The sequence below is a fragment of the Protopterus annectens genome, chromosome 2.part1, assembly GCF_019279795.1.
Source record: "Protopterus annectens isolate FY-2018-M chromosome 2.part1, PAN1.0, whole genome shotgun sequence".
NCBI classification, from domain to species: Eukaryota; Metazoa; Chordata; order Ceratodontiformes; family Protopteridae; genus Protopterus; species Protopterus annectens.
In genome coordinates this window covers 33,125,726-33,152,781 of record NC_056729.1, presented here as the reverse complement: position 1 = coordinate 33,152,781, position 27,056 = coordinate 33,125,726, and the positions used below count along the sequence as shown (strand labels likewise).

Genomic DNA, 27,056 nt, shown 5'->3' with positions numbered 1-27,056 from the left:
TGAGGAATATTTGGTACAGATGTGTCAAGTCCTTGTGCCTGGTTCCAAGCACAGAATCTTTTCCATTTGTCTAAAGATTTTCTGGTACTGAGCCTCCTGGCATCCAAAATAACATCCATCACTGCTTTAGAGAGAGAGAGAGAGGAGTGTTTTGAATGGTTAAATTATCCGCCATGCTGCCAGATTTAGGGTCCTGAGTTGGCTGTGCGGAATCGGATTGTTTTGCTGGGTTAGTAAGTGAGGAATAAGAGGCAGTGTCCAGGCTGGGCCTTGAGACAAGTGTTTTAGGATTGGGTACCAGTGCTGGCGTGGCGAGTCTGGGGCAATCAGGATCATTCTTGGCTTCTCTTGTCTGACCTTTAGGAGTACCTTGGGGAGGAGAGGCAGAGGAGGAAAGGCATATACTGTTAGACTTTTCCAGCTGAATAACGCATCCACTTTCTATGCTTGCTTGTGATAAGTCCTTGTGCAGAATTTCTGTAGTTGGCAGTTGTGAGGGGAGGCAAATAGATCTATGTCTGGGCATCCCCATTCCTTTATCATGTTAAAGACTAGTGGATCCAGTTTCCATTCATGGGGATCCGTAAGGTTTCTGCTTAGTTCGTCTGCCAGAGTATTGTTCTTTCCTAGCACAAATTGTGCTTGCAGGTGTACTTGATAAGTCAATGCTGTGTTCCATAAAGTCATGGCTTGTCTGCAGAGGGGGTAGGAATGTGTGCCTCCCTGCTTGTTAATGTACCACATGACTGTAGTATTGTCCGTCCTTATCAGTAGTTGTCCTGGATGGAGTAAATCCTTGAAGGCGGTCAGGGCATTCTGAACAGCTAGCATCTCTTTTTGACTGATACGTAGATGCATTTGGCTCGTGGGCCATGTGCCCTGAATATATTTTCCTGCCATGTGTGCTCTCCAGGCATAGTCTGATGCATCTGTTGTTATTGTCTGCCTGGCTGTGGGTAGAGTGAAAGCCTGTCCCTTGTCGAGGTGACAGGCATGAGCCCACCATCGAAACTCTTGTTGCAGGCAAGGAATGAGGGTAATTGATGCTTCCAGGTTTTGACAATGTTGAGTCCAGACACTTTTTAGGTACCATTGAAGTTTCCTCATATGCAGTCTGGCATATGGAATTAGCAGTATGCAGGATGCCATGAAGCCCAAAACCTGCAGAATTTTTCTTGCAGATAACTGGGTCTTTGTTGCCAACATTTTGAAGTAAGCAGTTAGTTGTCTTTGTTTGTCTGGCGTGAGATAAGCCATCTGAGCAGTTGTATTTAAGCTTGCACCCAGGAATATTATCTCTTGAGAGGGTACTAGTTTCGATTTACTTTTGTTTATTGTGTACCCTAGACAAATTAATAATCTTTTTACGAATGCCAGATGCTTTAGTAGTGTGTCCTTGTTCTCTGCTTGTATAAGGCGGTTGTTCAAGTAGGGATAAATTTGAATTCCTCTGTCTGCAAAATACAATTACTGGTGCCAGGCATTTTGTGAAGACCGGGGGCACAGTAGATAAGCCAAAGGGCAGTGCAGAGAATTGGTAGTGCATTGAGCCAGCTATGAATCTGAGGTATCTTCTGCAAGATTGTCTGACTGGTATATGCAGGTATGCCTCTTTTAAGTCAAAAGTTACAAGCCAAGTCTTCTTGCCCAGCATGGGCAGAAGCTGCTGCAGAGTTAACATTTTGAATTTTGGAACGTCCAGAAACATGTTTAGAACAGACAGATCCAGTACTGGTCACCAGGTTTTGATCCTTGTCCCTGCTCTTGCTGTGGTACTTGCTGAATGGTCCTCATTTGCATAAGGCTCGAAATTTGTTCTTGTGCCTCTGCCCTTTGATTGTGTGGCAGGTTTGGCATACCTTTTGCCTTTGGCAGGGTGTGAAAGTGGAACCTGTAGCCCTGGGACACTATATTCAATACCCATTGGTACTGGGTGATCATGTGCCAATTCTGAGAGAAAAGTGCTAGTTTTCCCCCCTAAGGGGGCTGCAAGAAGATAAATGCTTGGTGCTGGCAGAGGCAAGTCATTCGGACTGTTTCCTGTATGGCTCTGCTTTGTCTTCTCCAGTTTTTGAGGTAGAAGCACCCCACTGTTTTGGCCTGTATGAGCCCTGTGGCTGGGATCTGCCTCTGGGACGTCTGTATCTGCCTCTTTGTGGCCTGTCCGACACTGGAAAGGACCAATTCTTTGTAGGCCAGTTCCTGCTAAATTTTGGTGGCTGCACCTGTAAGAAATCTTTTACTGTTTGCATAGATTTCGCTTTGTCCTCCATTTTCTTCAACACCTCCTCTGCTTTAACACCAAATAAAGTATCACGCTGTAATGGAGCATCTAATAATTTTGCTTTAACATGATCAGGCATATTTTGTTCCTTTAACCAAGTGTGCCTCCTAATGACAGAACCCGTAACTGCGGCCCTGAAGGAGGTCTCCAGAGAATCAAAACCACATTGCAATGTATGCTTTCCCACTTGTTCAGTTGCATGCAATAAATCCTGTATTTCCTTATTTTCTGTACAATCAGAATTAGTCAACATTTTCTGTTTTAACAGTGACATTAAGTATTGCTGATATTTAATCATATGAAATTGACAATTTAAAGCCCTCACAGCCAAAGTAGCAGAAGTGTAAACCTTTTTTCCCCATCTGTCTAGTGCCCTTGAGTCCCTGTCAGAAGGGACAGGGTTTTTAGCAGTAGCGGCCTTAACCCCCTTGGGACCCTGAGAAATAGTTTCCGGGTCAGCAGAAGGGTTTTTATAAAGAAATTTATGAGAATCAGGAACCCTGTAATATCTGTCTGGCTTAACAGGAGCTGGAGGTAAGGAATCTGGAGAAAAGCCGGACTCTGAGAATACATCATCTACAATGTCTAGCACAGGGGGAATAGCAAGAGGCCTGTGCTGAGGAAGTAAAAGAAAATCTCTGAGCCTTTTCTTTGATTCTGAGTAATCTTGGCTCTCCCAGTGGAAGTGCTACCTCATGGAATGCAGGGTTTCCCCAAAAGAAAAATCCTCAGGAGGAGAGGCTGAAGGAATGGATTCTTCAGCATCAGAATCCTCATAGGGAGGGAGAGAGTATTCCTGTACAGAAGAGGAGTCAGAGGAAATGGAAACCTGATCTGAAGAGTCATAGTCTGTCTCTTGCCTAGGCCTTTTGTTAGGAGGGGGATGGTAACCCCTGATCAAGGTAATAAGGTCTTCGGCCATTTTGAGCATCTGTTTTTTAGGAATGGAAGTCTGTTCTGAAGAATGCTGTACTTGTTTCTTTGTCTTTAAAGCTGCTGTAGTCTTTGCTTTTGAAGCTGAAGTAGGCTTTACATATAACTGTGTAGGTCTGAAAACACCCTCAGAAGCCAATACCTGCTCAGCGGCTCCGGACCCATCGGAGGGAAAGATTTCCGAGTGTCCAATACCTTGAGTATCCAGAGGCCTAGCTGGCTCCACGTGGGAGTCGTCAGCGGCCTGTGGCTCTGAGGTAGTGGGTGTCAGAGGCTGTGAAAGCACCTCACTGAGAACCGGCGACTGGCTTAGCGGAAGCCTCGCCGTCGGTTTTGGATCTCGGATGCCTGTCTTTCTCTTTTCCCTTGCGTTTTTTAGAAACTCCGGTCGTCGGTTGTTCCGACGGCATTATGTAATTGAATTTTCAGCCAAAGTAATGATAAGCAAAATCAAAGCGACGCTTAATAGTGCGTTTGTTGAATCTAGCACAAAAACAACAGCTAGCAATGTTATGATCAGGGCCTAGGCAAGGAATACAGTAAGAGTGATAATCCTTATGAAGTATTTGCTTCCCACAAGAAATACAATTGTTAACTTTTCCTGACATCGGGGTACTTAGCTTTAATGAAGACTTCGGATCTTAAATTCGTCTGTGAAAATCTCAGGAGTCGGCCAACTGGCACTTGCGAACTGCTTTTGCTTCGGGCACCGCGTGGCAAGAAAGACTGAAGAAAATGGCGTCGGCTGCATCTTTTATGCCCCTGGCGCACTGACGTCAGGGAAGAGCCAACAGCAACCGACGCCGGACCTAGACTTTGGAATTCTGGCTGACCGCAGGTCGCCTGCCAGCAGGATAACTCAACAGTAATGACTGCAACAGTGAAACACTATGAACATCTCCAAGTTCCTGGAGGAGATCTCGTTGCAAATGGGTAAAATGGGTTAAGTAGTTAAGCGATCTCATGGCAAACGTCGCAGAACTAAAAATGCGTTTCCCATATCTGTCCATAGTCCTAGAATCTATATTAGGAGGATGGACAGTAGAAGAGGTCTCTGACATCTCTTTCTTGGTGGCCACCGCCGCCACCATGGCATCAACAGGGACTCTTTTAGTGAGGTACAATTTGTCTTGAGGGGAAGTGATGAACTTATTGGGCCTCCGAGGGACTGGTTCCATGGAATCAGGGGACTCTCAAGCCCTTCGAGCAACCAGATCCATCAGTTCGTCGAAGGGCGGAATAACCCAGGAGATGGAAGGTTGAGACCCAAAGGCCTTCAGAAGCACCGACTCATCCTCAGTAGGGGTAATGGACTGCCAGTCACCCCTCTGTTTCAGTATTTCCAGGATGTATGCAAAGGAGACATCCTCCGAGGGGGACCGTGGGGACCCTTCTGATTCTTCTAAGTCGGTGTCTGATGTCAAGGATTCCTGCGAGGAATCCAAAAGCCTTCTCTTGCAAACTCTCTTTCTGGGGACCTCATCACTGGGAGCGTCTGGTGAAGTCTCAGTAGGGTAGGGTTTACCCAAAGGGGTTACCGGAGGCTCTGGGTCTCAACGCTTAGTAGGAAGCTGTGATGTAGAGGCAGAACGTGGCATTTTAGGGGAGGAAGAGGAGAGACCTGGAGAAGTGAGAGTCTTGGCAGACATTACCCTCCTCATGGCATTGAAGGCACCGGAGTCTCGACCAAAGGAATCCGCCTGTTCCGAGGAAGAAGGCGGCTTCCCCGGTGCCGAGACCAAGGGCTCCGAACCAGAGGATGGAGCCGAGCTCATCTGCGCAGAGGCCCGAGAGGAAGGGTCGGAACTGACACGTCGGTTAGACCCCCCCCCAGAACAGATGAGAGCGTGTTGGCTCCGAGACTCTTCGAACGGCACCAAAGAGATCAGGGTCGACAGAGCTGAAGTCACTGGGACAGGACGCGGCTCCGCGGGTTCCACAACCATCAGATCTTCTGCCTCAGGCTCAGAAGGCCTACGTAAGCTCAGAGGAGGAGTAGTCACAGGCAAAGGGACGGTAGTAGGAATCAAACCCAGTTGGGACGAAACCGAAAGTAATTTGGCCATTGCCGGGTTATCCAAGAGCCTCTGCACCACACGGTCCACATCGATGTCTGAAAGGGTGCTAGAAGAACGGGTCGAAGGGACCGAAGAAGCCACAGATCTAAGTATTGGAGACTTCAACACCTCTGACACCGGCTCCAGCTCAGAGGATTGGCTCCAAAACATTGGTTCGGTGCACGGCTCCGATGACTTAGGAACCGGCGACCGCACCTTAACAGAGGTGCTCGGAATCGAGGGCCTGGGTTCCGAGGACATCCTTGAAGACTTCGACCCTTTCGAAGACTTGGAGATCTGGTCAGCCTTATCCAAGACTACCTGAAATTCAGGTTTTAACAGTCCTCTATCAATTAACTTTTTTCTTCTCTCAAGTAATACTCTGCCACTAAAAGAGTGGCAGATAGAACAATCCTCCTGTAAATGCACAGGTCCCAGACAATATATGCAAGACACATGATTGTCCGTAACAGACATTTTCTGCCCACAGTCGCACCTCTTGAAAAGTACAGTTGTGTACACTTACCATAAATGTAGATGTTCGAGTGTATTCACTGTTGCAGTCATTATACTTGAGTAATCTGCTGGCAGGTTGCCCTCAGTCGGCCTGAATTCCAAAGTCTTGGGTCCTGCATAGGTTGATGTCCTCTCTTGCATGACGTCAGGCCGTCAGGGGTATAAAACATGCAGCAGACGCCATTTTCTTTAGTTTTTCTTGCCCCCATGTCAGGTGCCCCCAAAAAGGTAGCAATATTTGATATATATATACATATATATATATATATATATATACATATATATAGATATATATATATATATATAAATACATGCATCAATATAAACTTTACCTTCATCTACAAGCAAATACACCACATAGGGTGTAGAAGATAGTGAAGGAAAAATAAAATTCAGAATGACGGGGATGGCGGGAGGGTAACCTGGACTGCAACAGTGAATACACTCAAACATCTACATTTATGTTAAGTGTACACAACTGTACTATGTTCTTTGTGTTTCACTGTTGCAGTCATTACATTTGGATAGAATCCAAAATCTATGGTTGGGAGGCTGGAGCTAAACAGCATTAGGTGCGGCTATAAGGCCCTGTAGCACTGCAGTGGCAAAGCCTGCCCTGGACTTAGAGTAGAGAGGCAAATGGTAAAGCTTTGTAAAGGTGTGAACAGAACTCCAAGTAGCAGCCTCTAGAATGTCTTTGGTTGGTACTCCTCTGAGAAAGGCTGCTGAAGTAGCTGCAGCTCTGGTGGAATGAGACCTAATGCCCTTGGGCACATGTTTACCATGGTGTAAGTAGCAGAAACTGATGCAGTGGCTTATCCACTTTGAAATTGTCTGCTTTGAAATAGCCTTTCCTTCTGATCCTGCAGCATATGACACTAGTAATTGCTCAGTTTTTCTTAGAGCTTTAGTCCTGCTCAAGTAGAATCCTAGCTGTCTGTGTACGTCCAAGGAATGCAGAATTCTCGCCCCTTTGTTCTGCGGATTAGGATAAAAAGTTGGCAGATGAATTGTTTGGTTAAGAGCCACACTGGAAACCACCTTAGGCATAAAAGTAGGATTTGTCCTCAGAGACACCCTGTCTGGGTAAAATATGATAAAAGGCTCTACAGCCATGAGGGCCTGTAGCACTGAAACTCTTCTTGCTGAAGTAATTGCTAGTAACAGAGCTGTCTTCCATGATAAGAACTTTACATTAGCGGTAGCAGCTGGTTCAAATGGAGGCAGGGTGAGTTTTTCCAACACATAACTGAGGTCACATGCAAGTAATGGTGATCTTCTAGGGGGCCTTAAATTTTTGGCTCCTGTAAGACACTGCTTTAGTAAAGGATGAGAAAAGATTGGTGGCTCTGTGTTGTAATGAGCCGAAATGGCAGAGGCATAGATTTTGAATGATGAGAAAGACAGGCCTTTGTCAAGCATCTCAGTTAAGTATTGTAATATCCGAGCAATATTTGGTTCTGCTGTATCAGTTCCTTGTGCTTGATTCCAAGCACAGAATCTCTTCCACTTGTCAGCATAAGATTTTCTAGTACTAGGCCTTCTGGCTTCCAAAATGACATCCGTCACAGCTTTACTGAGAGGTGTTGTTTGTATGATTACATGATTAGCCATGCTGCCAGGTTTAGAGTCTGTAGTTGATTGTGCAGGATCTGACTGTTTTGCTGGGACAGTAGTTGTGGTCTTTGAGGCAAGGTCCATGCTGGGTATTGAGACAAGTTCCTTAGGACTGGCTACCAGTATTGGCGGGGCCAGTCTGGGGCAATTAATATCATCTTTGGCTTCTCTTGTCTGACTTTTAGGAGGACCTTGGGTAGAAGAGGCAGAGGAGGAAAGGTGTAAACTGATAGTTTTTTTCCAACTGAAGGATAGGGCGTCCACTTTCCATGCTTGTCTGTGATAAGTCCTTGTGCAGAATCTTTTCAATTGATAATTTTGAGGAAAGGCAAATAGATCTATGTCTGGGCTGCCCCATTTCTCTGTTGTCATGCTGAAGACTTGTGGATTTAGTTTCCACTCGTGAGGATCCATAAGGTTTCTGCTTAAATTGTCTGCCAGTGTGTTCTGTTTTCCTGGCAGGAATTGGGCTTGAAGATGTATTTGGTAGGTCAAGGCTGTGTTCCACAAGGCCATGGCTAGTCTGCAAAGGGGGTATGAATGGGTACCCCCCTGTTTGTTTATGTACCACATTACTGTGGTGTTGTCCGTCTTCATCAGTAGTTGTCCTGGATGAAGTAAGTCCTTGAAGGCTGTCACAGCATTCTGAACAGCTAGCATTTCTTTCTGGTTGATATGTAGATGCATTTGGTTTGGGCTCCATTTGCCCTGAATGCATGGCTAATCTGCAAAGGGGGTATGAGTGTGTGCCCCCTTGCTTGTTTATATACCACATGACTGTGGTGTTGTCCGTCTTTACCAGTAGTTATCCTGGATAAAGTAAGTCCTTGAAGGCTGTTAGGGCATTTTGAACAGCTAGCATCTCTTTCTGGTTGATATGTAGATGTATTTGTTTTGGTGCCCATATGCCCTGAATGCATCTTCCTGCCATGTGGGCCCCCCAGGCATAATCTGATGCATCTGTTAAGGTTTGGCTGGCAGGGGGTAGAGTGAAGGGCCGTCCCATGTTTTGGTGACAGGCCTTTGCCCTCCATAGAAACTCCTGTTGCAGGCAGGGAATGAGAGGAATCATTGTTTCCAGACTGTGTGAATGTTGACTCCATAAACTTTTAGGTACCATTGAAGTTTCCTCATATGCAGTCTTGCATATGGAATTAGTAGGATGCAGGATGCCATGAAGCCCAGAGCCTGCAGAATTTGTCTTGCAAAAGACTGGGTTTTTGTTGCCATGAGTTTGAAGTAAGTAGTCAGTTGCCTTTGTTTGTCTGGCATAAGGTAAGCCATCTGGGCAGTTATATTCAAGCTTGCACCCAGGAATGTCATCTTTTGAGAGGGTACCAGTTGTGAATTCTTTTCGTTTATTGTGTACCCTAGGCATGTTAGAAGCCTTTTCACAAACGCCAGGTGTCGAAGAAGTGTCCTCTTGTTCTCTGCTTGAATGAGACAGTCGTCCAAGTAAGGATATATTTGTATACTTCTTTGTCTGCAAAATGCAATTACTGGTGCCAGGCATTTGTAAAGACCCTGGGCGCAGTAGATAAGCCAAAGGGCAGTGCAGAGAATTGGTAATGCATTAAGCCAGCCTTGAATCTGAGGTATCTTCTGCACGATTGTCTTATTGGGACATGCAGGTATGCCTCTTTTAGGTCTAATGTCACCAGCCAAGCATTCTTGCCTAGCATAGGCAGAAGCTGCTGCACAGTCAGCATTTTGAATTTTGGAATGTCCAGGTATGGGTTCAAAATTGATAAATCCAGTATTGGCCGCCAGGCCTTGTCCTTTCTGGGTACCAAGAACAGTAGAGTAAAAACCTTGTCCTTTTTCCTGTTCTGGTACTGGCTGAATGGCCCCCATATCCACAAGGGACGTAACCTGTTTCTGTGCCTCTGCCCATTGATTTGTGTGCAGATCTGGCCAACCGTTTGCCACTGGCAGAGTGTGGAAATGGAATCTGTATCCCTGTGATACTATGTTTAGTACCCACTTGTCCTGGGTTATTAACTGCCAATTTTGAGCAAAAAGTGCTAATTTTCCCCCTAAGGGTGCTGTCAAAAGACAAGTGCTTGGTGTAGGCAGAGGGAAGTCATTGGGACTGTTTTCTGTAGGTTTGCGCTTTATCTCCCCCTGATTTGGAGGTAGATTCACCCCATTGTTTTGACCTGTATGAATCTTGCGCCTATTATCTGGAACCCTTTGGGCATCTGGATTTGCCCCTTTGAGTTCTGTCTGACACAGGAAAAGACCAATTTTTGTAGGCCAGTGTCTACTGAATCTTGGTGGCTGCACTTGTAAGAAGTCTTTAACAGTTTGCATAGACTTAGCTTTGTCTTCCATTTTCTTTAAAACCTCTTCTGCCTTAATACCAAACAGAGAATCATGCTGTAAAGGTGCATCTAGCAATTTAGCTTTAACATGATCAGGCAAATTTTGTTCCTTTAACCAGGCATGCCTCCTAATCACAGATCTAGTAAATGCGGCCCTGCAGGAGGCCTCTAAGGAATCAAAACCACATTACAAAGTATGCTTTCCAACTTGTTCAGCTGCATGCAATAATTCCTGTAATTCTTTATTTTCTGCACATTCTGAAATCAATATAATTTTCTGTTTCAGCAATTCCATAACATGTTTTTGGTACTTAAGCATATGAAATTGACAGTTTAAGGTCCTGACTGCCAAGGTTGCAGATGTATAAACCTTTTTTCCCCATCTGTCCAGTGCCCTTGAATCTCTGTCAGAGGGGGAAGGATTTTTTGCTGTTGAGGCCTTAACTCCCTTTGGACCCTGTGAAATAGTTTCAGGATCAGCAGCAGGGGTTCTAAATATTTATTTATTTTTATTTTATTTTATTTTACATTTGTTGACCGGGCTAGTCTAACTGGATATATGTCCATTTTCAGTAGAGGCCCGAGGAGAAAAGCTCAGAGACAATAACAAGGACAGAAAAAAGAAACATTTATACAAATAATCCGCAAGAAATAGCAATTACAAAAAATAATTGTATAGTCCCCAAGGAAAAAAGTTAAATACGAGAATAATTACATGAGTAAACAATTGATTGCCAGCAAAAATATCTTTTTTTTTTTCTTTTTTTTTTTTCCAGTCGTTCCTCTTGGTGGTGTGGCTGAGCCAGCAACAATAAATGTTGTATTTAAGGCTCAAGCTTCTCCCCTTTTCAAAACCACCTTTTTGTTCAGATTAGCTGTTTTCCAGGGCTCAGTGCGTTCTGTTGTGTTCTGGATTTAATGGGAAGTTTTATGGGATTTTGCTGTAATGTTCTAATGGTAGATTGTAATCTTCACTTGGCATACATTTGCATGATTGCACATCAGACCATTAGTGTTCCCTAACTTGTATTTGCAGGCCACTTATTCAGTGGTGGCTAAACCCTTCTGACTTTATGCTGTCATTCTCCACCCAGTCAGAAGCTACTGACCCCCAGGCACTCAACTACTGGGGTGAGTGGGTGCATTCTGAAGGCAAGATGTCCAAGGCACTGTCATAACCCATTGCCAGTTTTCACAAAGTACTGGAGATGTAATCCTAGAATTGCAAGCCTTTTGCGACTCCCCATTGGTGATCGGTCTAGTCAGCATAATGTAAGTCAGGGACCCTGTAATATCGGTCAGGCTTACTGGGAGCCGGAGGTAAGGAGTCAGGCTTGACTCCGAAAACACATCATCCACAATGTCTAAAACAGGAGGAATGGCTAAAGGCTTGTGCGGAGGGGGAAGAAGGAAATCCCGGAGCCTCTTTTTTGATTCTGAGAAGTCTTGACTCTCCCAGTGAAAATGCTCCCTCAAAGTATGCAGGGTTTCTCCAAATGAATAATCCTCTGGAGGAGAAGCAGATGGAATAGACTCCTCAGCATCAGAATCCTCATAGGGAGGTATAGATAATTCCTGATCAGAAGAGGAATCAGAAGAAATAGAAACCTGATCTGAAGATTCATAATCAGTGTCTTGCCTAGGCCTCTTATCTGGAGGGGGATGTGTACCCCCGATCAAGGTAATAAGGTCTTCAGCCATTTTGATCATCTGTTTTTTAGGCATAGAGGCCTGTGCATGTGGCTCATGCGTCGTTTTTTTAGTTTTAGAAGTTGCCTTTGTCTTTGCTTTTGCAGCTGTCGTCGGTTTGATATATAAATGTTGAGGTCTGAATACAACCTCAGAAGCCGGTGCCTGCTCAGCGGCTCCGGACCCATCCGAGGGAGATACATCCATCGGTCCAATACCTTGAGTATCTTGCGGCATGCTGGACTCCACATGGGAGTCAGTAGAGGCCTGCGACTCAAAGGTAGCGGGTATCAGGGGCTGCGAATGCGCCTCACCGAGTACCAGCGAACCAGCGACTGGCTTAGGAGAAGCTTCGTCGTCGGTTTTGGATCTAGACTGCCTTTCTCTGTCCTTTTCTTTGCATTTTTTATGTACTTCGGCAGTTGGATTGCTATCCGACGACATTTCTGGGTAGTTAAATCGGTTTCCAAAATACTTTGATGCAAAAATATACAGACGCTTAATAGTGCGTTGGTTAAATCTAGCACAAAACTGACAGTCAGGCACGTTGTGATCAGGGCCTAGGCAAGGAATACAGTATAAATGGAAATCCTTATGAGGTATTTGCTTCCCACAAGTAATACAATTATTAACTTTTTCTGACATCGGTAAAAAGCAAGAAAAAAGTTTCCCCAACGGGGTACTTGGCTTTAGTGAAGAGTTCGTTTCTGAAACTCAAACTCGAATATTTCAGTAGTTGGCCGATCGGCACTTGCGAAATGCTTCTGCTTCGGGCACCGCGCGGCAAGAAAGACTAAAGAAAATGGCGTCGGCTACATGTTTTATACCCCTGATGACCTGACGTCATGGAAGAGAGGACAGCAACCGACGCAGGACCCAAGACTTTGGAATTCAGGCCGACTGAGGGCAACCTGCCAGCAGATTACCCAAATGTAATGACTGCAACAGTGAAACACGAAGAACATCCTGACTTCTGTTTCTCTTTTTGGTCAGTCATAATATTAAACAGCACACAATTACCAGTCGGGAGTGTCAAAGAAGTATGTAAGAGTGGTACAGGATATGTATGAGGGTAGTGTGACAGCGATGAGGTCTGCGGTGAGTGACGGATGCGTTTAAGGTGGAGGTGGGATTACATCAAGGATCAGCTCTGAGCCCTTTCTCATTTGCAATGGTGATGGACAGGTTGACAGACGAGATCAGACAGGAGTCCCCGTGGACTATGATGTTTGCAGATGACACTGTGATCTGCAGTGAGAGTAGGGAACAGGTAGAGGAGACCCTGGAGAGGTGGAGATATGCTCTAGAGAGAAGAGGAATGAAGGTCAGCAGGACTAAGACAGAATATGTGTGTGTGAATGAGAGGGAGGATAGAGAAATGGTGAGGATGCAGGGAGTAGAGGTGGCGAAGGTGGATGAGTTTAAGTACTTGGGATCAACAGCTCAGAGTAATGGTGAGTGTGGAAGAGAGGTGACGAAGAGAGTACAGGCAGGATGGAGTGGGTGGAGAAGAGTGTCAGCAGTGATTTGTGACAGACAAGTAGCAGTAAGAGTGAAAGGGAATGTCTACAAGAGGGTAGTGAGACCAGCTATGTTATATGGGTTGGAGACAGTGGCACTGACAAAAAGGCAGGAGTCCGAGCTTGACGTGGCAGAGTTGAAGATGTTAAGATTTGCACTGGGTGTGACAAGGATGGACAGACTTAGGAATAAGTATATTAGAGGGTCAGCCCATGTTGGAAGGTTTGGAGACCAAGACAGAGGCAAAATTGCATTGGTTTGGACATGTGCTGAGAAGGGATGCAGAGTATACTGGGAAAAAGATGCTAAGGATGAAGCTGCCAGGTAACAGGAAAAAAGGAAGGCCTAAGATAAGGTTTATGGATGTGGTGAGAGGACATGCAGGTGGTTGGTGTGACACAGCAAGATGCAGAGGACAGGAAGAAATGGAAACAGTTGACCTGCTGTGGGATCCCTAATGCGAGCAGCCGAAAGAAGAAGACACAATTATCAGATCCCTGATAATAAGAAACAACAACGGTACTATAAGGAGTTCAAGACTCTTGAACTTTCTACCAGCACACAATTATCTAAATATTTATAGCAAAATATTTATAGTAAATAGCAAAGCACACTATCTTATGACTAAGTATAAAGGGATAGGGAAATCAAGTTGACAGAGCTCTGTTCAACTACAGCAGTGAAGCACAGAACTGCCTAAACGACAAAGAGGGCAAGGCCCAAGAGCAACCGCTCCAAAAACACCAACACAGCTAAAAATCCACACAACAAGAGGGACACAGCCCTAAAAAAATAACAGGAGCAGATTACCAACTGTAATAAGAATATTAACTCTACAAAAAAATCTGTAATAAGAATATTAACTCTACGAAAAACTATTAGTACTATTTGTCAAAAGACAGAAAAAGAATTATACTGGCCCGAGCTCTCTGAAGAACTTGCGATCTGTTGCAGTGGCAAACTAGATCTGAGGTTAGTCAGAGAGCATCATGGGATAGGGATTGTGCCTCGAGCTACTCAGAGATCTTCAGTTTGGAAAGCAGCCGGCTCGGAGCCAATGGATCGGCTCCGTACCCACGTGTAAGAACAAACAGCGAGATTGAACAACTTCACATTATAGGTTTAGTGCATGCAAATGACTATGCAAGGTTTTGGGCACAAACGCCTGACAAATTGAACAGGGCTTGTAGTCATACGACTGTCCCAAACAGAAGAGAAACTGATTGTGGGCATCCTTGTGAGGAATCTGCCGGCCGGACTTACACTTGCCCTTTCTGGATGAGATGAACAGGCAATACAATAAAGAAAAAAGGACTGAAAGGTTCCCCAATGGGGTACTTATCTGATATCTCAAATCTGATGGCAGCGAGAGCAGGAGCACCTGGTGTACGACTTCTGGCTGAAAAGTTCTGAGGGCTGGTGTGTGCAGACATCACTTTTATGAGCCACGTTCCTTAAGCCACGTCAGATGTCCCATGCACCACACAGGGACTGAAAACATTTGCAAACTGTCCGGATGTATGCAAAACAAGAGGAGTAAAACCCATATGAGGAATACTGCAACATTGGAATAGGAGGACATCAAAATCTAGAGATTTTTAAAAGTTATAAAAAAGACATATGGACATGGGAAAGAGAAAGAGAGCTCTGGATATGGTGCAATATTTATGCAAAGGAGAAAGCCAAATTAATCAATACAAAAAAAACATAGCACCAAAGACATTTGTAGAGTAATACAGGCCAATGCACCCAGATATGGAAAATTTCACAAAACAAAAAAAATAAGATCACAAAGCGAGGGAATGTAGAACATAAGATTAGTAAAGTAGAAGTTAAAAAATAGAAGCTGAAGTTATGGAATACCTGCAAAGTGAAGGATTCACTGTAGAAAGTCTAACAGGTTATATCACTGCATGATGAAACGAGTCCTGAAAGCAAGGAGAAACAGGAGGAGCAGGAGACACCTGAAGAAATATGTTAATGGGAAAGAGAGATTTAATATTGTATAATATTTATGCAAAGGAGAAAGCAAAACTAATCAAAATAAAACAAGCAGCACCAAAGATCTTTGAAGAGAAATACAAGCAAAGGCATCTGGATATGGAAAAGTTTACAATACAAAAAAAAATAAGAAAACAAAGAGGGAAAGTGGAAAGGAGGATTAGTAATGGAGAAGTTAAAGAAAGGGAAAGTGAGGTTATGAATTACCTCTGAAGTGAAGGATTTAGTATAGAAATATATAACTCTGATAAACACCACAGCAAGACAGAACAATGAATCTCCATACTAAGGAGAAACCAGTGGAGAGAGAAATATCGGATCAGTTGCCATATGAAGATACTTTGGAGCCTTCAGTAAGAAACCAGTATAAAAGTTCAGTTGGAGTTGCTCAGCAAGGGAAGGAACAGGAAACTGGCAATTCTGACACTGTCAATGTTGTGAAGTTATAAGTCAGTGAGTTCTCATACGAAAGAGCAATGGATGACTGGATGAAACTGAAGAGAATATAGCACAGGATGATGCTCTGGAACTTTCTGTAGAATGTCCAGAGGAACAAGGCAAAAACAATATAAACACCACCAAAAATAAAGAAGAAATAGACACATTTTGGAGAAATATCTATGAAGCTCCTGTGGACCATAAACATGATGAATGGATAGTAGTAGTGAAAGAAAGATTAAGAAAGTTCAAATGTACAGGGTATGAAATGGGATGCAGTAATGACCACAGGAATTGAAACAAAATAAAAAAAAAAAAAGCTCCTAACTGGAAAACCCCAGGCCTAGATACAGAACCTAACTTCTGGCTGAAAGTATTAGCATCTTTACATGAAGATTTAGCCATGGGTAAAAAATACTTATATGTGCACCCTGAACAGATGCCAACCTGGTTAACAGGAAAAACAATACTCCTCCTTAACAGCGAACCTACAAGCTGTCCTAAAAACTACAGACCAACAACTTGCCTTCCAATGATATACAAACTATACATTGGAATAGATACCAACAGAGTTTATAGTCATTTAGAAGAAAACTCTATCATGGCACTAGAACAAAAGGGTAACAAAAGAAAGCCATATGGAACAAAGGATCATTTATTGTTAAAGTCATGGCTTGGGCAAACGGCAAAAAACTCCTATGACAGCATCCCACATTCGTTAATAAAAGACCATCTACAAATGTATAATATACACTCTACAATGATGGATCAAATTACAACCACCATGAAACGGTGGCAAACCACTTCTGCAGTTAAGCCACGATAAAGGTCAAATTATTATTTCAGGGATAAAAATTCAAAGGGGGATATTCTAGGGTGACTTTTACCACTGCTCTTTTGTCTAGCCCTGAACCCATTAAGCTGTCTACTTATCAGATAAGGTCATGGCTACAGTTTGGCTCCCAAAAAACAAAGTGTAAAGACTTATCTTCTTCTTGTGGATGATTTAAAACTCTACAGTTCCACCAGATGAGGAACTGAAAGCATAACTACAAGTGGTCAAAACTTTCTCAGATGATATAAGAATGTCATTTGGTCTTGATAAATGTGCAAAAGCAATCTTTAAAGCAGGAAAGCTGCAGCACCAAGAAAATCTCGGTCGGGGGAATGAATGTATTATAAAATAACTTGAGCAAGAGGGAGAGTATAAATATTTGGGAATTGATGAAGGATCAACAATAAAACACGAACAAATGTGAATAAAACTTGGTAAGGAATACTTTAGAAGATTAAAATTAATACTGACAACAACATTGACATCTAGGAAAAGTCCAAGCTATACATCTATTTGCTCTAATTGTCCTAGCTTACAGTTTTGGAGTGATTGGCTGGCCTAAACAGTACTGGATCAGTTGGACAGAAAAACAAGAAAAAATGTTCCATGTTTATCATATTGTTTGTTTGTCTTTTGGCTTTTCCCGGTTAGGGGTCGCCACAGTGGAACTCCGGTCCGCTAATGATTGGCAGTTGGTTTTTATGGTGTCGAGTTGCCAGCCCGATGCCCAACCTTCAATGAAGGCACGCCCATTCAACGCATGTCTTTCGAATGCCCACTCGACCACGGACAGGACATGCAGACTCCACACAAAAGGCATTCCCAACCCAAGCCGAGAATCGAACGGGAGAACCTCTTGCTGTGAGGCAACAACACTACTGCTGCACCACCGTGGAAGATGAGTGTATACCAAGATTATATATTCCCTATTCTGAAGGAAGTATGGGCCTCCTTGAAAATGATTACATGTACAGATCTGCAATCATAGGACTACATACATATCTGCTGACCTCTCAAGATTCAAACATACTGAAAGTTTTAAAACATGAGGAGAATAAGTCTATGAGGACTTCCCAGAATAGTTTGCCAGAAGCATATTCATGTCAAGAGGGAATGGAAATTAAACACAAAGTAGATAAAAACCATGCTGCAACCAAATGTGCCAAAAAAACAGAAGAATATAAAGTGAAGGATCAGATGAGAAGGCAAGAAATGTGGAAAATGCATAAATTAAGTTGCAAGGAGAAGGAAGACTCTTGGGACAACCTCATGCTGATCAGGACTGAACACAAGAATGGTTAAGGAGAGATGAATTTAAACCAAACAATGAAAAGGTTAATATTGGCGGCCCAGGATAGTTGACTATGTACACGATGGTTTACAAAATCGACTGAACATGTGGGAGAAACAGACAAATGCAAGTTTGTAAAACAGAATTGGAAATGGTCACACATCTTGTTGCTGGGTGTGATATACTAATGGCAGGAGGACTGTACACTGAAAGGCATAATAATGTGGAAAGACTGTTGCATCAGAGATTATGCAAATATTATAACACTGAAGTAACTGAGAAGCATTGGAAACATGAACCACAAAGCATTATAGAAAATGAAGTTTATATCACATGAGATCACCTATTACTAAAAGTTCAAAAAACAGATTAGAGAAAACCAGATACAGTAGTCCATGAAAAAAAGAAAGTAGCCTTGATCACTGAAACTGCTACACCTAGTGACTACAGTGTCTTATGTACAGAAAGACACAGTTATAAAGTACCAGGATTTACAGGCAGAAATTAGGGCACTGTGAAAGAATGGCACTTGGACAGGTCTGAAAAAAAAAATTTACAATCGTACTTCGATAAGTTACTGATGCATGTAAACTCAGCAAGAATTGCAGGAGAAGTCAACTCTGGGCACACTGAGGGTGCTGCAAAGAGCACTTCAGGCTAACAAATACTGAAACAATACTAATCTCATGAACTTTAATATACTTTGACTTAGGAATGGGGTCCATTCCAGTCATGGTATCAGAAACCCAAGAAACTTGGAGAAATTAAACCAAACTGTACTAGTTGTGTATAAAGAAAATTATTTGAAACAAGCACGAAAAAAGTCTACAATAAAGAAACCAAGCTTCAATAAAGAAAAAGTCAGTTCAACAACAAGGTAGATTAAGGGGGCAACAAACATTTTCTCTATTTTAGACAATGACTTAGAAATGAGTAGCTTGAACGATATGAATGACTGTGAAGACCTCTGAAAAAATATGATCATGAAGTCCTTACACTTGATGGTAGAAGGTCCATCTGTGTAACCAACCAATTTGCATTTGCGGATCTTCTTCTTGGGACACTTATGTATGCAAACCTGGAATCTGCAAAGAATTGCTTACAATGTGTGATCTACTTTTTAAAACTAATGGTATAGACTAAAACACAACAAAATTAAAGAAACTTCATCACTGAAGAAAATGGGATTTAACTGAAAGTTGTTAAAGTTTTTCTTATCCTTTAAAAGAAAGTTCCTGCTTGCCATACAAAAATTAACTGTACAGAATAAAATGTTCCCACCTGTTGCAGGTGATGTCTGAGAAGTATCTGAAGATGTTTCAACCCGGACACCACTTACAGAAGAGGTCGACTGCTGCTGGTAGTACATCTGTATAGGGAGTGGTAAGGTTCTCCTTTTCACTCCCACTACATGTATGTGAGCCTGCCCATTGCTATTCGCATCCTCTACTCTCTTTACTGTGTGGTTTGGAAAGACACTCCTACAAAGTAAAAACAGTTTGCTCAGCCATAATACATGTAGATATACACAAGCAGACACAACATGGTAAATGCAAAGAATATTACTGTAGAATTATTATTTTGTAGTAAATTAATTTTCTAACATTTAAGCAGGCCAACTACATTCAGCTTTTAGCCAGCTGAACATTAGAGTAGCACAAAAATATTTGAAAAAGAAGTTATGTATTCACCATAAAATTCCATCTGAGTAGTTCTACTTCATTTGTCTTCAACCTGTGGGTCTTCAGATCCATACTGGATCAGACACGGCCACTTTTTCCAGCTACGGCTCCGAGCTCCAAGCCCCTCCCCTTACCCATAATGCCCCTGTCTCCCTTCTCCCTTCAGATCGAGTTTGCTGCCTAACATACAACAGATACTCGACCTAACACCTTATCCTCCAACACCAACATCACAAAAGAGCTTTAGCCCCAACAGAACCAAAAACCCCAGCAACAATTGTCCGGTACAAAGGACATATCAAATCCCAAAGGATAAGGTTAGGGGGAAGGAGGGGGGTAATGGCTGAAGACAACTGAAGTAGAACTACTCAGATGGAATGTTATGGTGAGTGCATAACTTGTTTATCTGAAGTAGTTTACTTCATTTGATCTTCAACCTGTGGGACAGATTCCCCAGCTACCTAACTCTTGGGAGGCCCTCGTGGAAGGATATTCCGGAGCACCACAGAACCAAAGGATGCTCTACTCCTAGCGACCAAATCCAGTATATAATGAAAGATAAAAGTATGAGATGAGGCCCAAGTAGCAGCTGAACAATCATCCACCCTAGACCAAAAAGCCACTGACGTAGCCACAGATCAGGTTGAATGAGCCTTTACTTTTCTTGGAAGAGAGAAACCTCTATTTGAATAAACCCGGCCAATGCACTGTGAAATCCAGCGAGCAATAGTCACTTTTGAGACAGGTTTACCAAAGAAGGGCTTGGCATAGGACACACAAAGCTGATCAGACTTGCGTTAAGGTTTAGTCTTGTGCAGATAAAACCTCAACTGCCTATGTACGTCCAGTAAATGTAATTTGTATTCCCCTTTGTTCTGGTAGTTCGGAAAAAATACTGGTAAATTAATAATCTGATTTATATTGACTTCCGAAGCTGCCTTGGGAAGGAAGGATGGGTTAGTGCGTAGTGATACTCTATCTTTATGAAAGATCATGTAAGGGGTTTTGATAGAAAGCTTGAAGCTCCGACACCCTTCAAGCAAATGTGATGGCAACCAAGAAGGCAGTCTTCCAGGTCAAAATTTGTAGATCCACAGAAGCCGCAGGTTCAAAGGGGGGAGAAACCAATGCCTGCAACAACAAAGTAAGGTTCCACGGAGGGTTGGGGTCCTTAACCTGAGGTCTGAAAAGAAAGGCACCTTTGAGGAAGGTCTTACAAAGTTTAGCAGAAAGCCAGCGAAGACATGTCTATTCCAACATGAACGTTAGAAATGGTGGCTAGCTGAACTTTCACTGTAGAGGAACTAGCACCCTGATGAAAAATGGTAGCTAGGAAATCTAAGACTGCTGAAAGTGGTGCAGTGAAAGGAAGACCTCTCTATGGCCCAAACAGAAAAACGTTTCCATTTACTACGATAAACTTTCCTGGTGTACGATTTATGAGCCGCCACCAGAATGGATTTAACAGGAGAAGATAGACTGGGAATCCTAAGAATCATGGGAACTGGAACAGCCAAGCAGTGAGCTTCAGGCTGTCCAGATCTGGGTGAGGAATCCCAGAGGGACGAGAGAGCAGATTTGGGAGCGGATCCAAGATCCATGGTGGAACAACTAGGTGAGACGTGTGTTAGGGAAACCAAACCTGAGGGCAGAATGGGGCTATGAGGATCACAGTGCTCCCAGGCCTTCAGGCTTCCTGCAGAAACTTCGACATGAGGGTAAGAGGGGGATAAGCATAAAAAAGCCCAGGAGGCCAAGCATGAATCTGAGCATCTCTAGGAACTTCCCCCAGAGGGGGGTTCAGAGAGAAAATCTCATTGCATTTCACATTGGAAGGAGACACAAAGACATCGCAGCAAGGACGACCACACTTTAAGAAGAACTGCTCCGCTACTGAAGACTTCAGAGACAAGGCATCTCGTAAGGCATCAAGATAGATCTGCCGAGCCGGACCACTAAAATGTTGAACCGCCCCACGATGTGCATTGCCACCAGAAAATGGCCGGTGGAGATCGCCCATTCTCACACTCTCATGACCTGTCGACATAAGGGATAAGATCTGGTTCCCCTGTTTGTTGATATACCCAGACCTTTGACATGTTGTCCGTCTGAATTGCAAATCGTTCCCAGAGGAAGATGAGCATGGAGGGCCTGCAATGCAAGAAGAACCGCTCTCATTTCTAGAACAATGATATGCAGATAGGTCTTGGAAGGGAACCAAGTGACTTGGACTGTCCTTCCCGAGCCCTGCCCCCCCCCCCCCCCAAGTAGGGAGGCATCAGTGGTCACCATGATTTGGGGTAAAGGGGGTTGAAAGGGACAGCCCTTCAGTAGATCCGGGAACCAAATCCACCACCAAAGGGAGTCCTTGCACACTTCTGAAATTCTCACAGGGAAGGATAAGGGAAGTTCTAAAAGCGACTACTGTACTGCTAGAGTCCACTGCTGTACTCTCATATGAAGGCGTGCCATGGGGAGAAGATTTATCGTCACCGCCATAGAACCTAAAGCTCTTAACACCACTTCCGCTGTTGGTAACTGGTTCTGAAGGATGTGTAAGACATATAGCCTGAAGCTGCATAACCTGTCTGAAGTGAGAAACACCTGTGATTGTATTGTGTCCAGCCATGCCCCAATGAAATCTAGAACGTGGACCGGTTGGAGAGCAAACTTGTTCATGTTGATCGTGATGCCCAACTTGTTGGCTAACTGAAGAAAGGAGTTCCTGGCCTGACGTAGTAGATGCTCTGCGGGGGCCAATCATCTAGGCACGGAAAGACCTGAATGCCCTGAAACCTCAGGTGAGCCGCTACCACTGCCATTACCTTGGTAAACACCTGGGGGGCTGTGGTGAGACAGAAGGGGAGGGCTCAAAATTGGTAATGACTGGCTCACAGTTGGAAGCGAAGGAACCTCAGGGAGTGCCTGTGCGTCTTGATGTGATAGTATGTATCCTGGAGGTCGATCGAGCACATCCAGTCTATATCCTGTAAATAAGGCAGAATAGACTGAATCGTGACCATCCGGAATTTTGTCTTGGTTACAGACAGGTTCAACTGGGACAGATCCAATATTGGTCCGAGGTCCCCAGTCTTTTATGGCATTAAAAAGAACCTGGAATAAACCCCGGATCTGGACTGGTCTTGGGGGACTGGTTGGATGACTCATTTTCTCAGTAGTGATTCTACCTGAACTACTGCTACCTCCCGCTGTGTGGGTGGAATGTCCGGGAGGTTTTCAGTGGAAGGGGGTGGGATATCCCCTGGATATGACACACAACACCCACTGATATGCAATGATGGACTTCCATGCTAGTGGATGAAGCAACAAACGATCCCTGACTGCCTCCAGAAATGGAGAGAAAGGCAACCCTTCAGAGTTGCTGCCTGGGTTTATCCAAGAAAGGTTCTCGGGACCCGAAATTCCTAGGAGCCCCTCTGCCTCTAGGGCGGCGTCTGTCCTATCTGCCTCTGCCTCTTGGGGACAGTGAGTCCTGAGCTTCCCGGGAAAACGCCTAAGACTTTCGAAACCACATCTTTTTCTGGTCTCGCTGGTTCCTGGAAAAGGACCTTTGAGGAGGGGAGAAGGGAACCCCAACGGCAGACACCATCTTCCTGTCCTTCTCAATCTGGAATAAAGTTTCTCCGACTGTCTTCCCAAAGAGGGAGGAATCATCAAAAGGGGCATTGGAGAAAGACCCTTTGAGGGGCTCCGAGAACTGACAAAAGCAGAGCCAGGTATGACACCGGATGGCAACGCCTGACCCCACCACCCGTGCGGCTCCCTCTGCGGCATGGGAGAGCAAACGCATAGACATGTTGGCTACAGATTTTAGGGTGGCTATTCGTGCATCGAATGTCTTCTTGTCCTCTGCCGACATGGACCCTGGGGTCGACTCCGGGACTTCCTTGACCAGGTCTCTCTGGAGTTGAATAACATGCGCCATGTAGTTCAGCTCCCTCACACATAAGATCGCTGAAACAGACTCGCTTCCCAAAGCGATCCAACGTCCTCGACTCTCGGTCAGGTGGGTGGACTGTGGAACTCTCCTGGGCAAGTTCCTTCTTGGTGGCTGCCTCCACCAGCATAGCATCTACAGGGGACCCCTTGTGCCAGTGTAGTTTGTCAGCGGGTGGGGGGGGGGGCTCAGGACCTTGTCTGGGAGCTTGGGCTATACAGTGTCCGGCTCCTTCCATGCCGTAGATGTAATCAAATCCATGAGTGGATAGGCAGGAGGGGACACCCAAGAGGTAGACGGGCCTGAGCCGAATGCCTCCAGAAACAGACTCTGAGGTCGGTTTTGGGGCAGACCACCCACCTCTTTGGCGGAGGATTTCCAGGAGATATCCTCGGGGGGGGGTGATCTTGGGGAACCTTCTTATTTATCCAGGTCCGGGTCTTCTCTGAGAGACTCTGGAGGAGAGTCCAAGTGCCTCCTTTTACACGTATGCTTGCGGGCGGGGGGGCTCCTCAGGAAAGCTATTTGGTGAGGTCTCGCAAGCGGGTTGTTCCAAGGTCGGAACGTCCTGGAGCATTATGGCTACGGGTTTCCCCTGAGAGGGCAAGATGGTGGATCTGCACTCAAGACCAGGGGGGTCTGGACGGACTCTGAAGACCAATAGAGGCCTTGACCCTGCGAGAACTCTCTCCACCATGACGAATGCAGAGGGGGAATGGACCTTCTGGGCTGAAATGACAGAAGTTGCTACTCCCTGATCTGACCAGGGAGTCGGAGCAGAGCCTCTAGGAGCCGAGATGCCGAGAAGGATGCTTCTCTCAGACAAGCTCGGAGCAGAGAACACCACCTCGGATCCGACTCGGTGCTACGGCTCAGAGAGCTCGGATCCGACACACTCAGGACACTGGCCGGTGTCAAGGTACACGGCACAACAGGTACCGACCCCTCGACTCCAACAGCTCTGACACCGCCGGTCAGATCGGAGAAGGAGTAATGGGTCTGAAAACTGGTTGGAAGGTGCCTGCTCCAGTGGGAGAAGGCCCTGGCAAGACCCCATTTGGATTTGAGTGTGGATAAATCTCCACATCATCTTGTCCATCTCCGCTTCCAAAAGGCTCCTGGTGGAGCGGGAGGATGCCACTGAAGTGGGCTGGGAGAGCCGGTGGGGAAAGGGCTTAGGGAGCGACCAGCTAATGATAACCTCGGGCTCAGGGGAGAACCTTGGGGACCCAAGCCGAGGTGAAACAGGCCTGGAAACAGGCTTAGTCTTCGGCTTGGGGCCAGCCTCAGACGGGCGGTCAGGAGAGCGCTTGTATCCCCTTCCCCGGGCCTTTTGGCGGGAGAGTGAGCCCCAGATTCTGAGGAAGAGAGAGACAAAGCAGCAGTTGCTGCTTTCTTGGCAGGAGAAGGTGGGACGTCCGTCTCAGCAGTGCAGGGCAATAGGCCCTTCACAATAAGTTTGTCCCGCCTGTCCTTAAGAGCTCTAGGGTTAAACCCAGAGCAAATAGGACAGACAGACTGGAGGTGAACCACCCCCCCCAAACAAACCACACACAGAGTGTGGCCATCTGCCGGGGAAAGCTTATGGCCACACACTGTGCATCTCTTGAACCCAGGCTTTGGGGCATCTGCCATGCCTTAGCCCATTCAAGCTATACACACACACAATCAAGAGAAAGAAAAGAGGGAAGAAGATAGAAATGCCTACCAGAACACAGCTATGATAAACCTGTGAAGGTACAGAAAAGGTTAGAAATAAGAAGGCTAGCTAGAAAGGTATCAAAAATTAGAGTTTTTTACGCTGTAAACTGCAAGGAGCTTGGACCATGCTGCTTCCTCTCAGGTGGCAAATGAGATCTGAAGGGAGACAGGGGCGTTGTGGGTAAGGGGAAGAGCATGGAGCCGTAGCTGGAAAAAAATGGCTGTGTTGGATCTGAAAACCCACAGGTTGAAGATCAAATGAAATAAACTACTTCAGATCTTGTATTTCTGGATAGCAAACAAAGGTAAGCCAAACTAACTTTGCACTTCACTAAACATTGCATCTAATGTACAGATGTGTAGCAGCACTAAACAGCATTGGTTTTCTTCATAGATGATAAAAAAAAAATCTATGCTATTTTTGTGTAGCTTAAGTATAAACTTGATTACAAAACTCAGATATAAACAAATCAAAAAAGAAATGTGGCTCTGCATGTCACAATTTCTGTCTCACAATTTCTGACTCTGCAAATATCCTGCAACTTGCCTACATATTTGAATTAATTTGCCAGAATAAACCAAATGAAAAACAGACAACAGCCTGCCAACCACACTTTCTCAACTTTAAAGATTTTTGCAGAATGCCCAGATTTTTGGCTCATATTTTGGTCTGTTCCTCAAAATTTGTGGTGGTCTGGCAAATCAATGGGATGAACTGAGGGCTGAAGTTATTAAATAATGACATACATTTGAGTTTCAGACATCATATCCTTCAGAAAATGTATGTTGAAACAACTCTATTACTCTAGCAACATTTTAAGTTTATAAGAGCATACCTCTCAAGTGTACCCCATTACGAGGAACGTACCTCATTTGGGGTCTTAAAAAGTTCACGTTCCTCAAAGTTCCACATTGAAAGACTGTCATACATTCAGTGTTAGGAATTTTTTAAGTGAAATCCATTATAAATAGAAATTAATCATATTAAGTCATTAAAAGATCTTCTTTATAAGTAAAACCAGCATATTTGAACCATCCTATTACCTTCCTAGTTGAAGTTGTTAGTAAACCATTAGTATGTGTTCCACATTTTGCCCATTTGTTCCACATTATGAGGGGTAGTGTTCCTCATTTTGGAGATGGAAGGTTGAGAGCTATGTATAAGAGCAATATTTAAAATATGCCCCTATTTTGGGTCTCTGTCTCCCCATTTTGTCAGGCTTTGCCCAGATTTCTTGCACTTAGAGGTGGCAGGTATGCTGCCAACTCAAGATCCTCAATTTGCAAACAATTTCATCTACTGCAGTATTTAATTTTCCTTAAATCTGGGGAACAGTAAGCATGCAGAGAGACTTTTTAGCTTTTACCTAACTACAGGCTTGTATCCTTCCCTATACTGATAAATTAGACTAAAATGATATATCCATAGGGCCCACCTTTTTTATCGTGGGTTACAGCATGTGTATCTTCTATTTTCATATGCTATTCAAAGTAATTCGACCACTTTCAGTGGGTGAGATTTTACTTTTACACAAATACAACTTTTTAATTAAGCACCTTCAGCATTTTTAATCCTCATAGCTGCATTCTGATAGCAACAAAAGTATACTGAGCTCAGGTTCAACCTACCAAATTAATTTTTGTAGCTCTTATCTAAATTTAAATTAACTTTTTGCATAAAACAAATTTACGTTTCCAGTCAACTACTTCCCCTTTCTCCATAATGTCAACAAACAAGGTCAGCTACTGGGAAGATCCAGTGTACTACAGGAGTTATATAAAATACTTATGCAGACACTGCAAGCCAAAAATATTTTTGGGAAAGTGCAGCACTATCTACATCAAAACACTATATTATTTTTCAGCTTTTTCTTACTAACTGCATATCCATCTCTCGCTCTCATATGCACTCAGTTTCTTTGACTATTTAGAGAAATATTTAAGCGAAAATGTATGTATTCTAATTAAATGAATTTTCTTGGATTTTTTCCCCTATTTTACCTGTAAACATGAGTGCACAAGACCTAGCTCATTTCTTTGGTCTAGCAGGATACAACCTTCCTAAAACTTGCCACCAGTTTAACTTAAACTTGTCACTGTTATTCAATTAATATTCTTCAAAGAACATAAAGTAATCTTTAACTTCCTCAGCCTTTAATAATTTTTAATAATTCAATATCTTCAACTGAACTATCAGGTGATCTTCTCA

General features: G+C 44.0%; 1 protein-coding gene across 1 annotated transcript in view; it reads right to left on the bottom strand.

Moving 5' to 3' along the window:
- The window catches only part of ARID2 (AT-rich interaction domain 2), a gene marked incomplete in the record, with an annotated part of 2,057,481 nt that overhangs the window by 265,484 nt on the left and 1,764,941 nt on the right, over positions 1-27,056 (bottom strand). Inside the window, 1 exon segment of the mRNA XM_044061997.1 lies at positions 18,788-18,987. Within this exon segment, the coding sequence (XP_043917932.1) occupies positions 18,788-18,987 (200 nt within the window).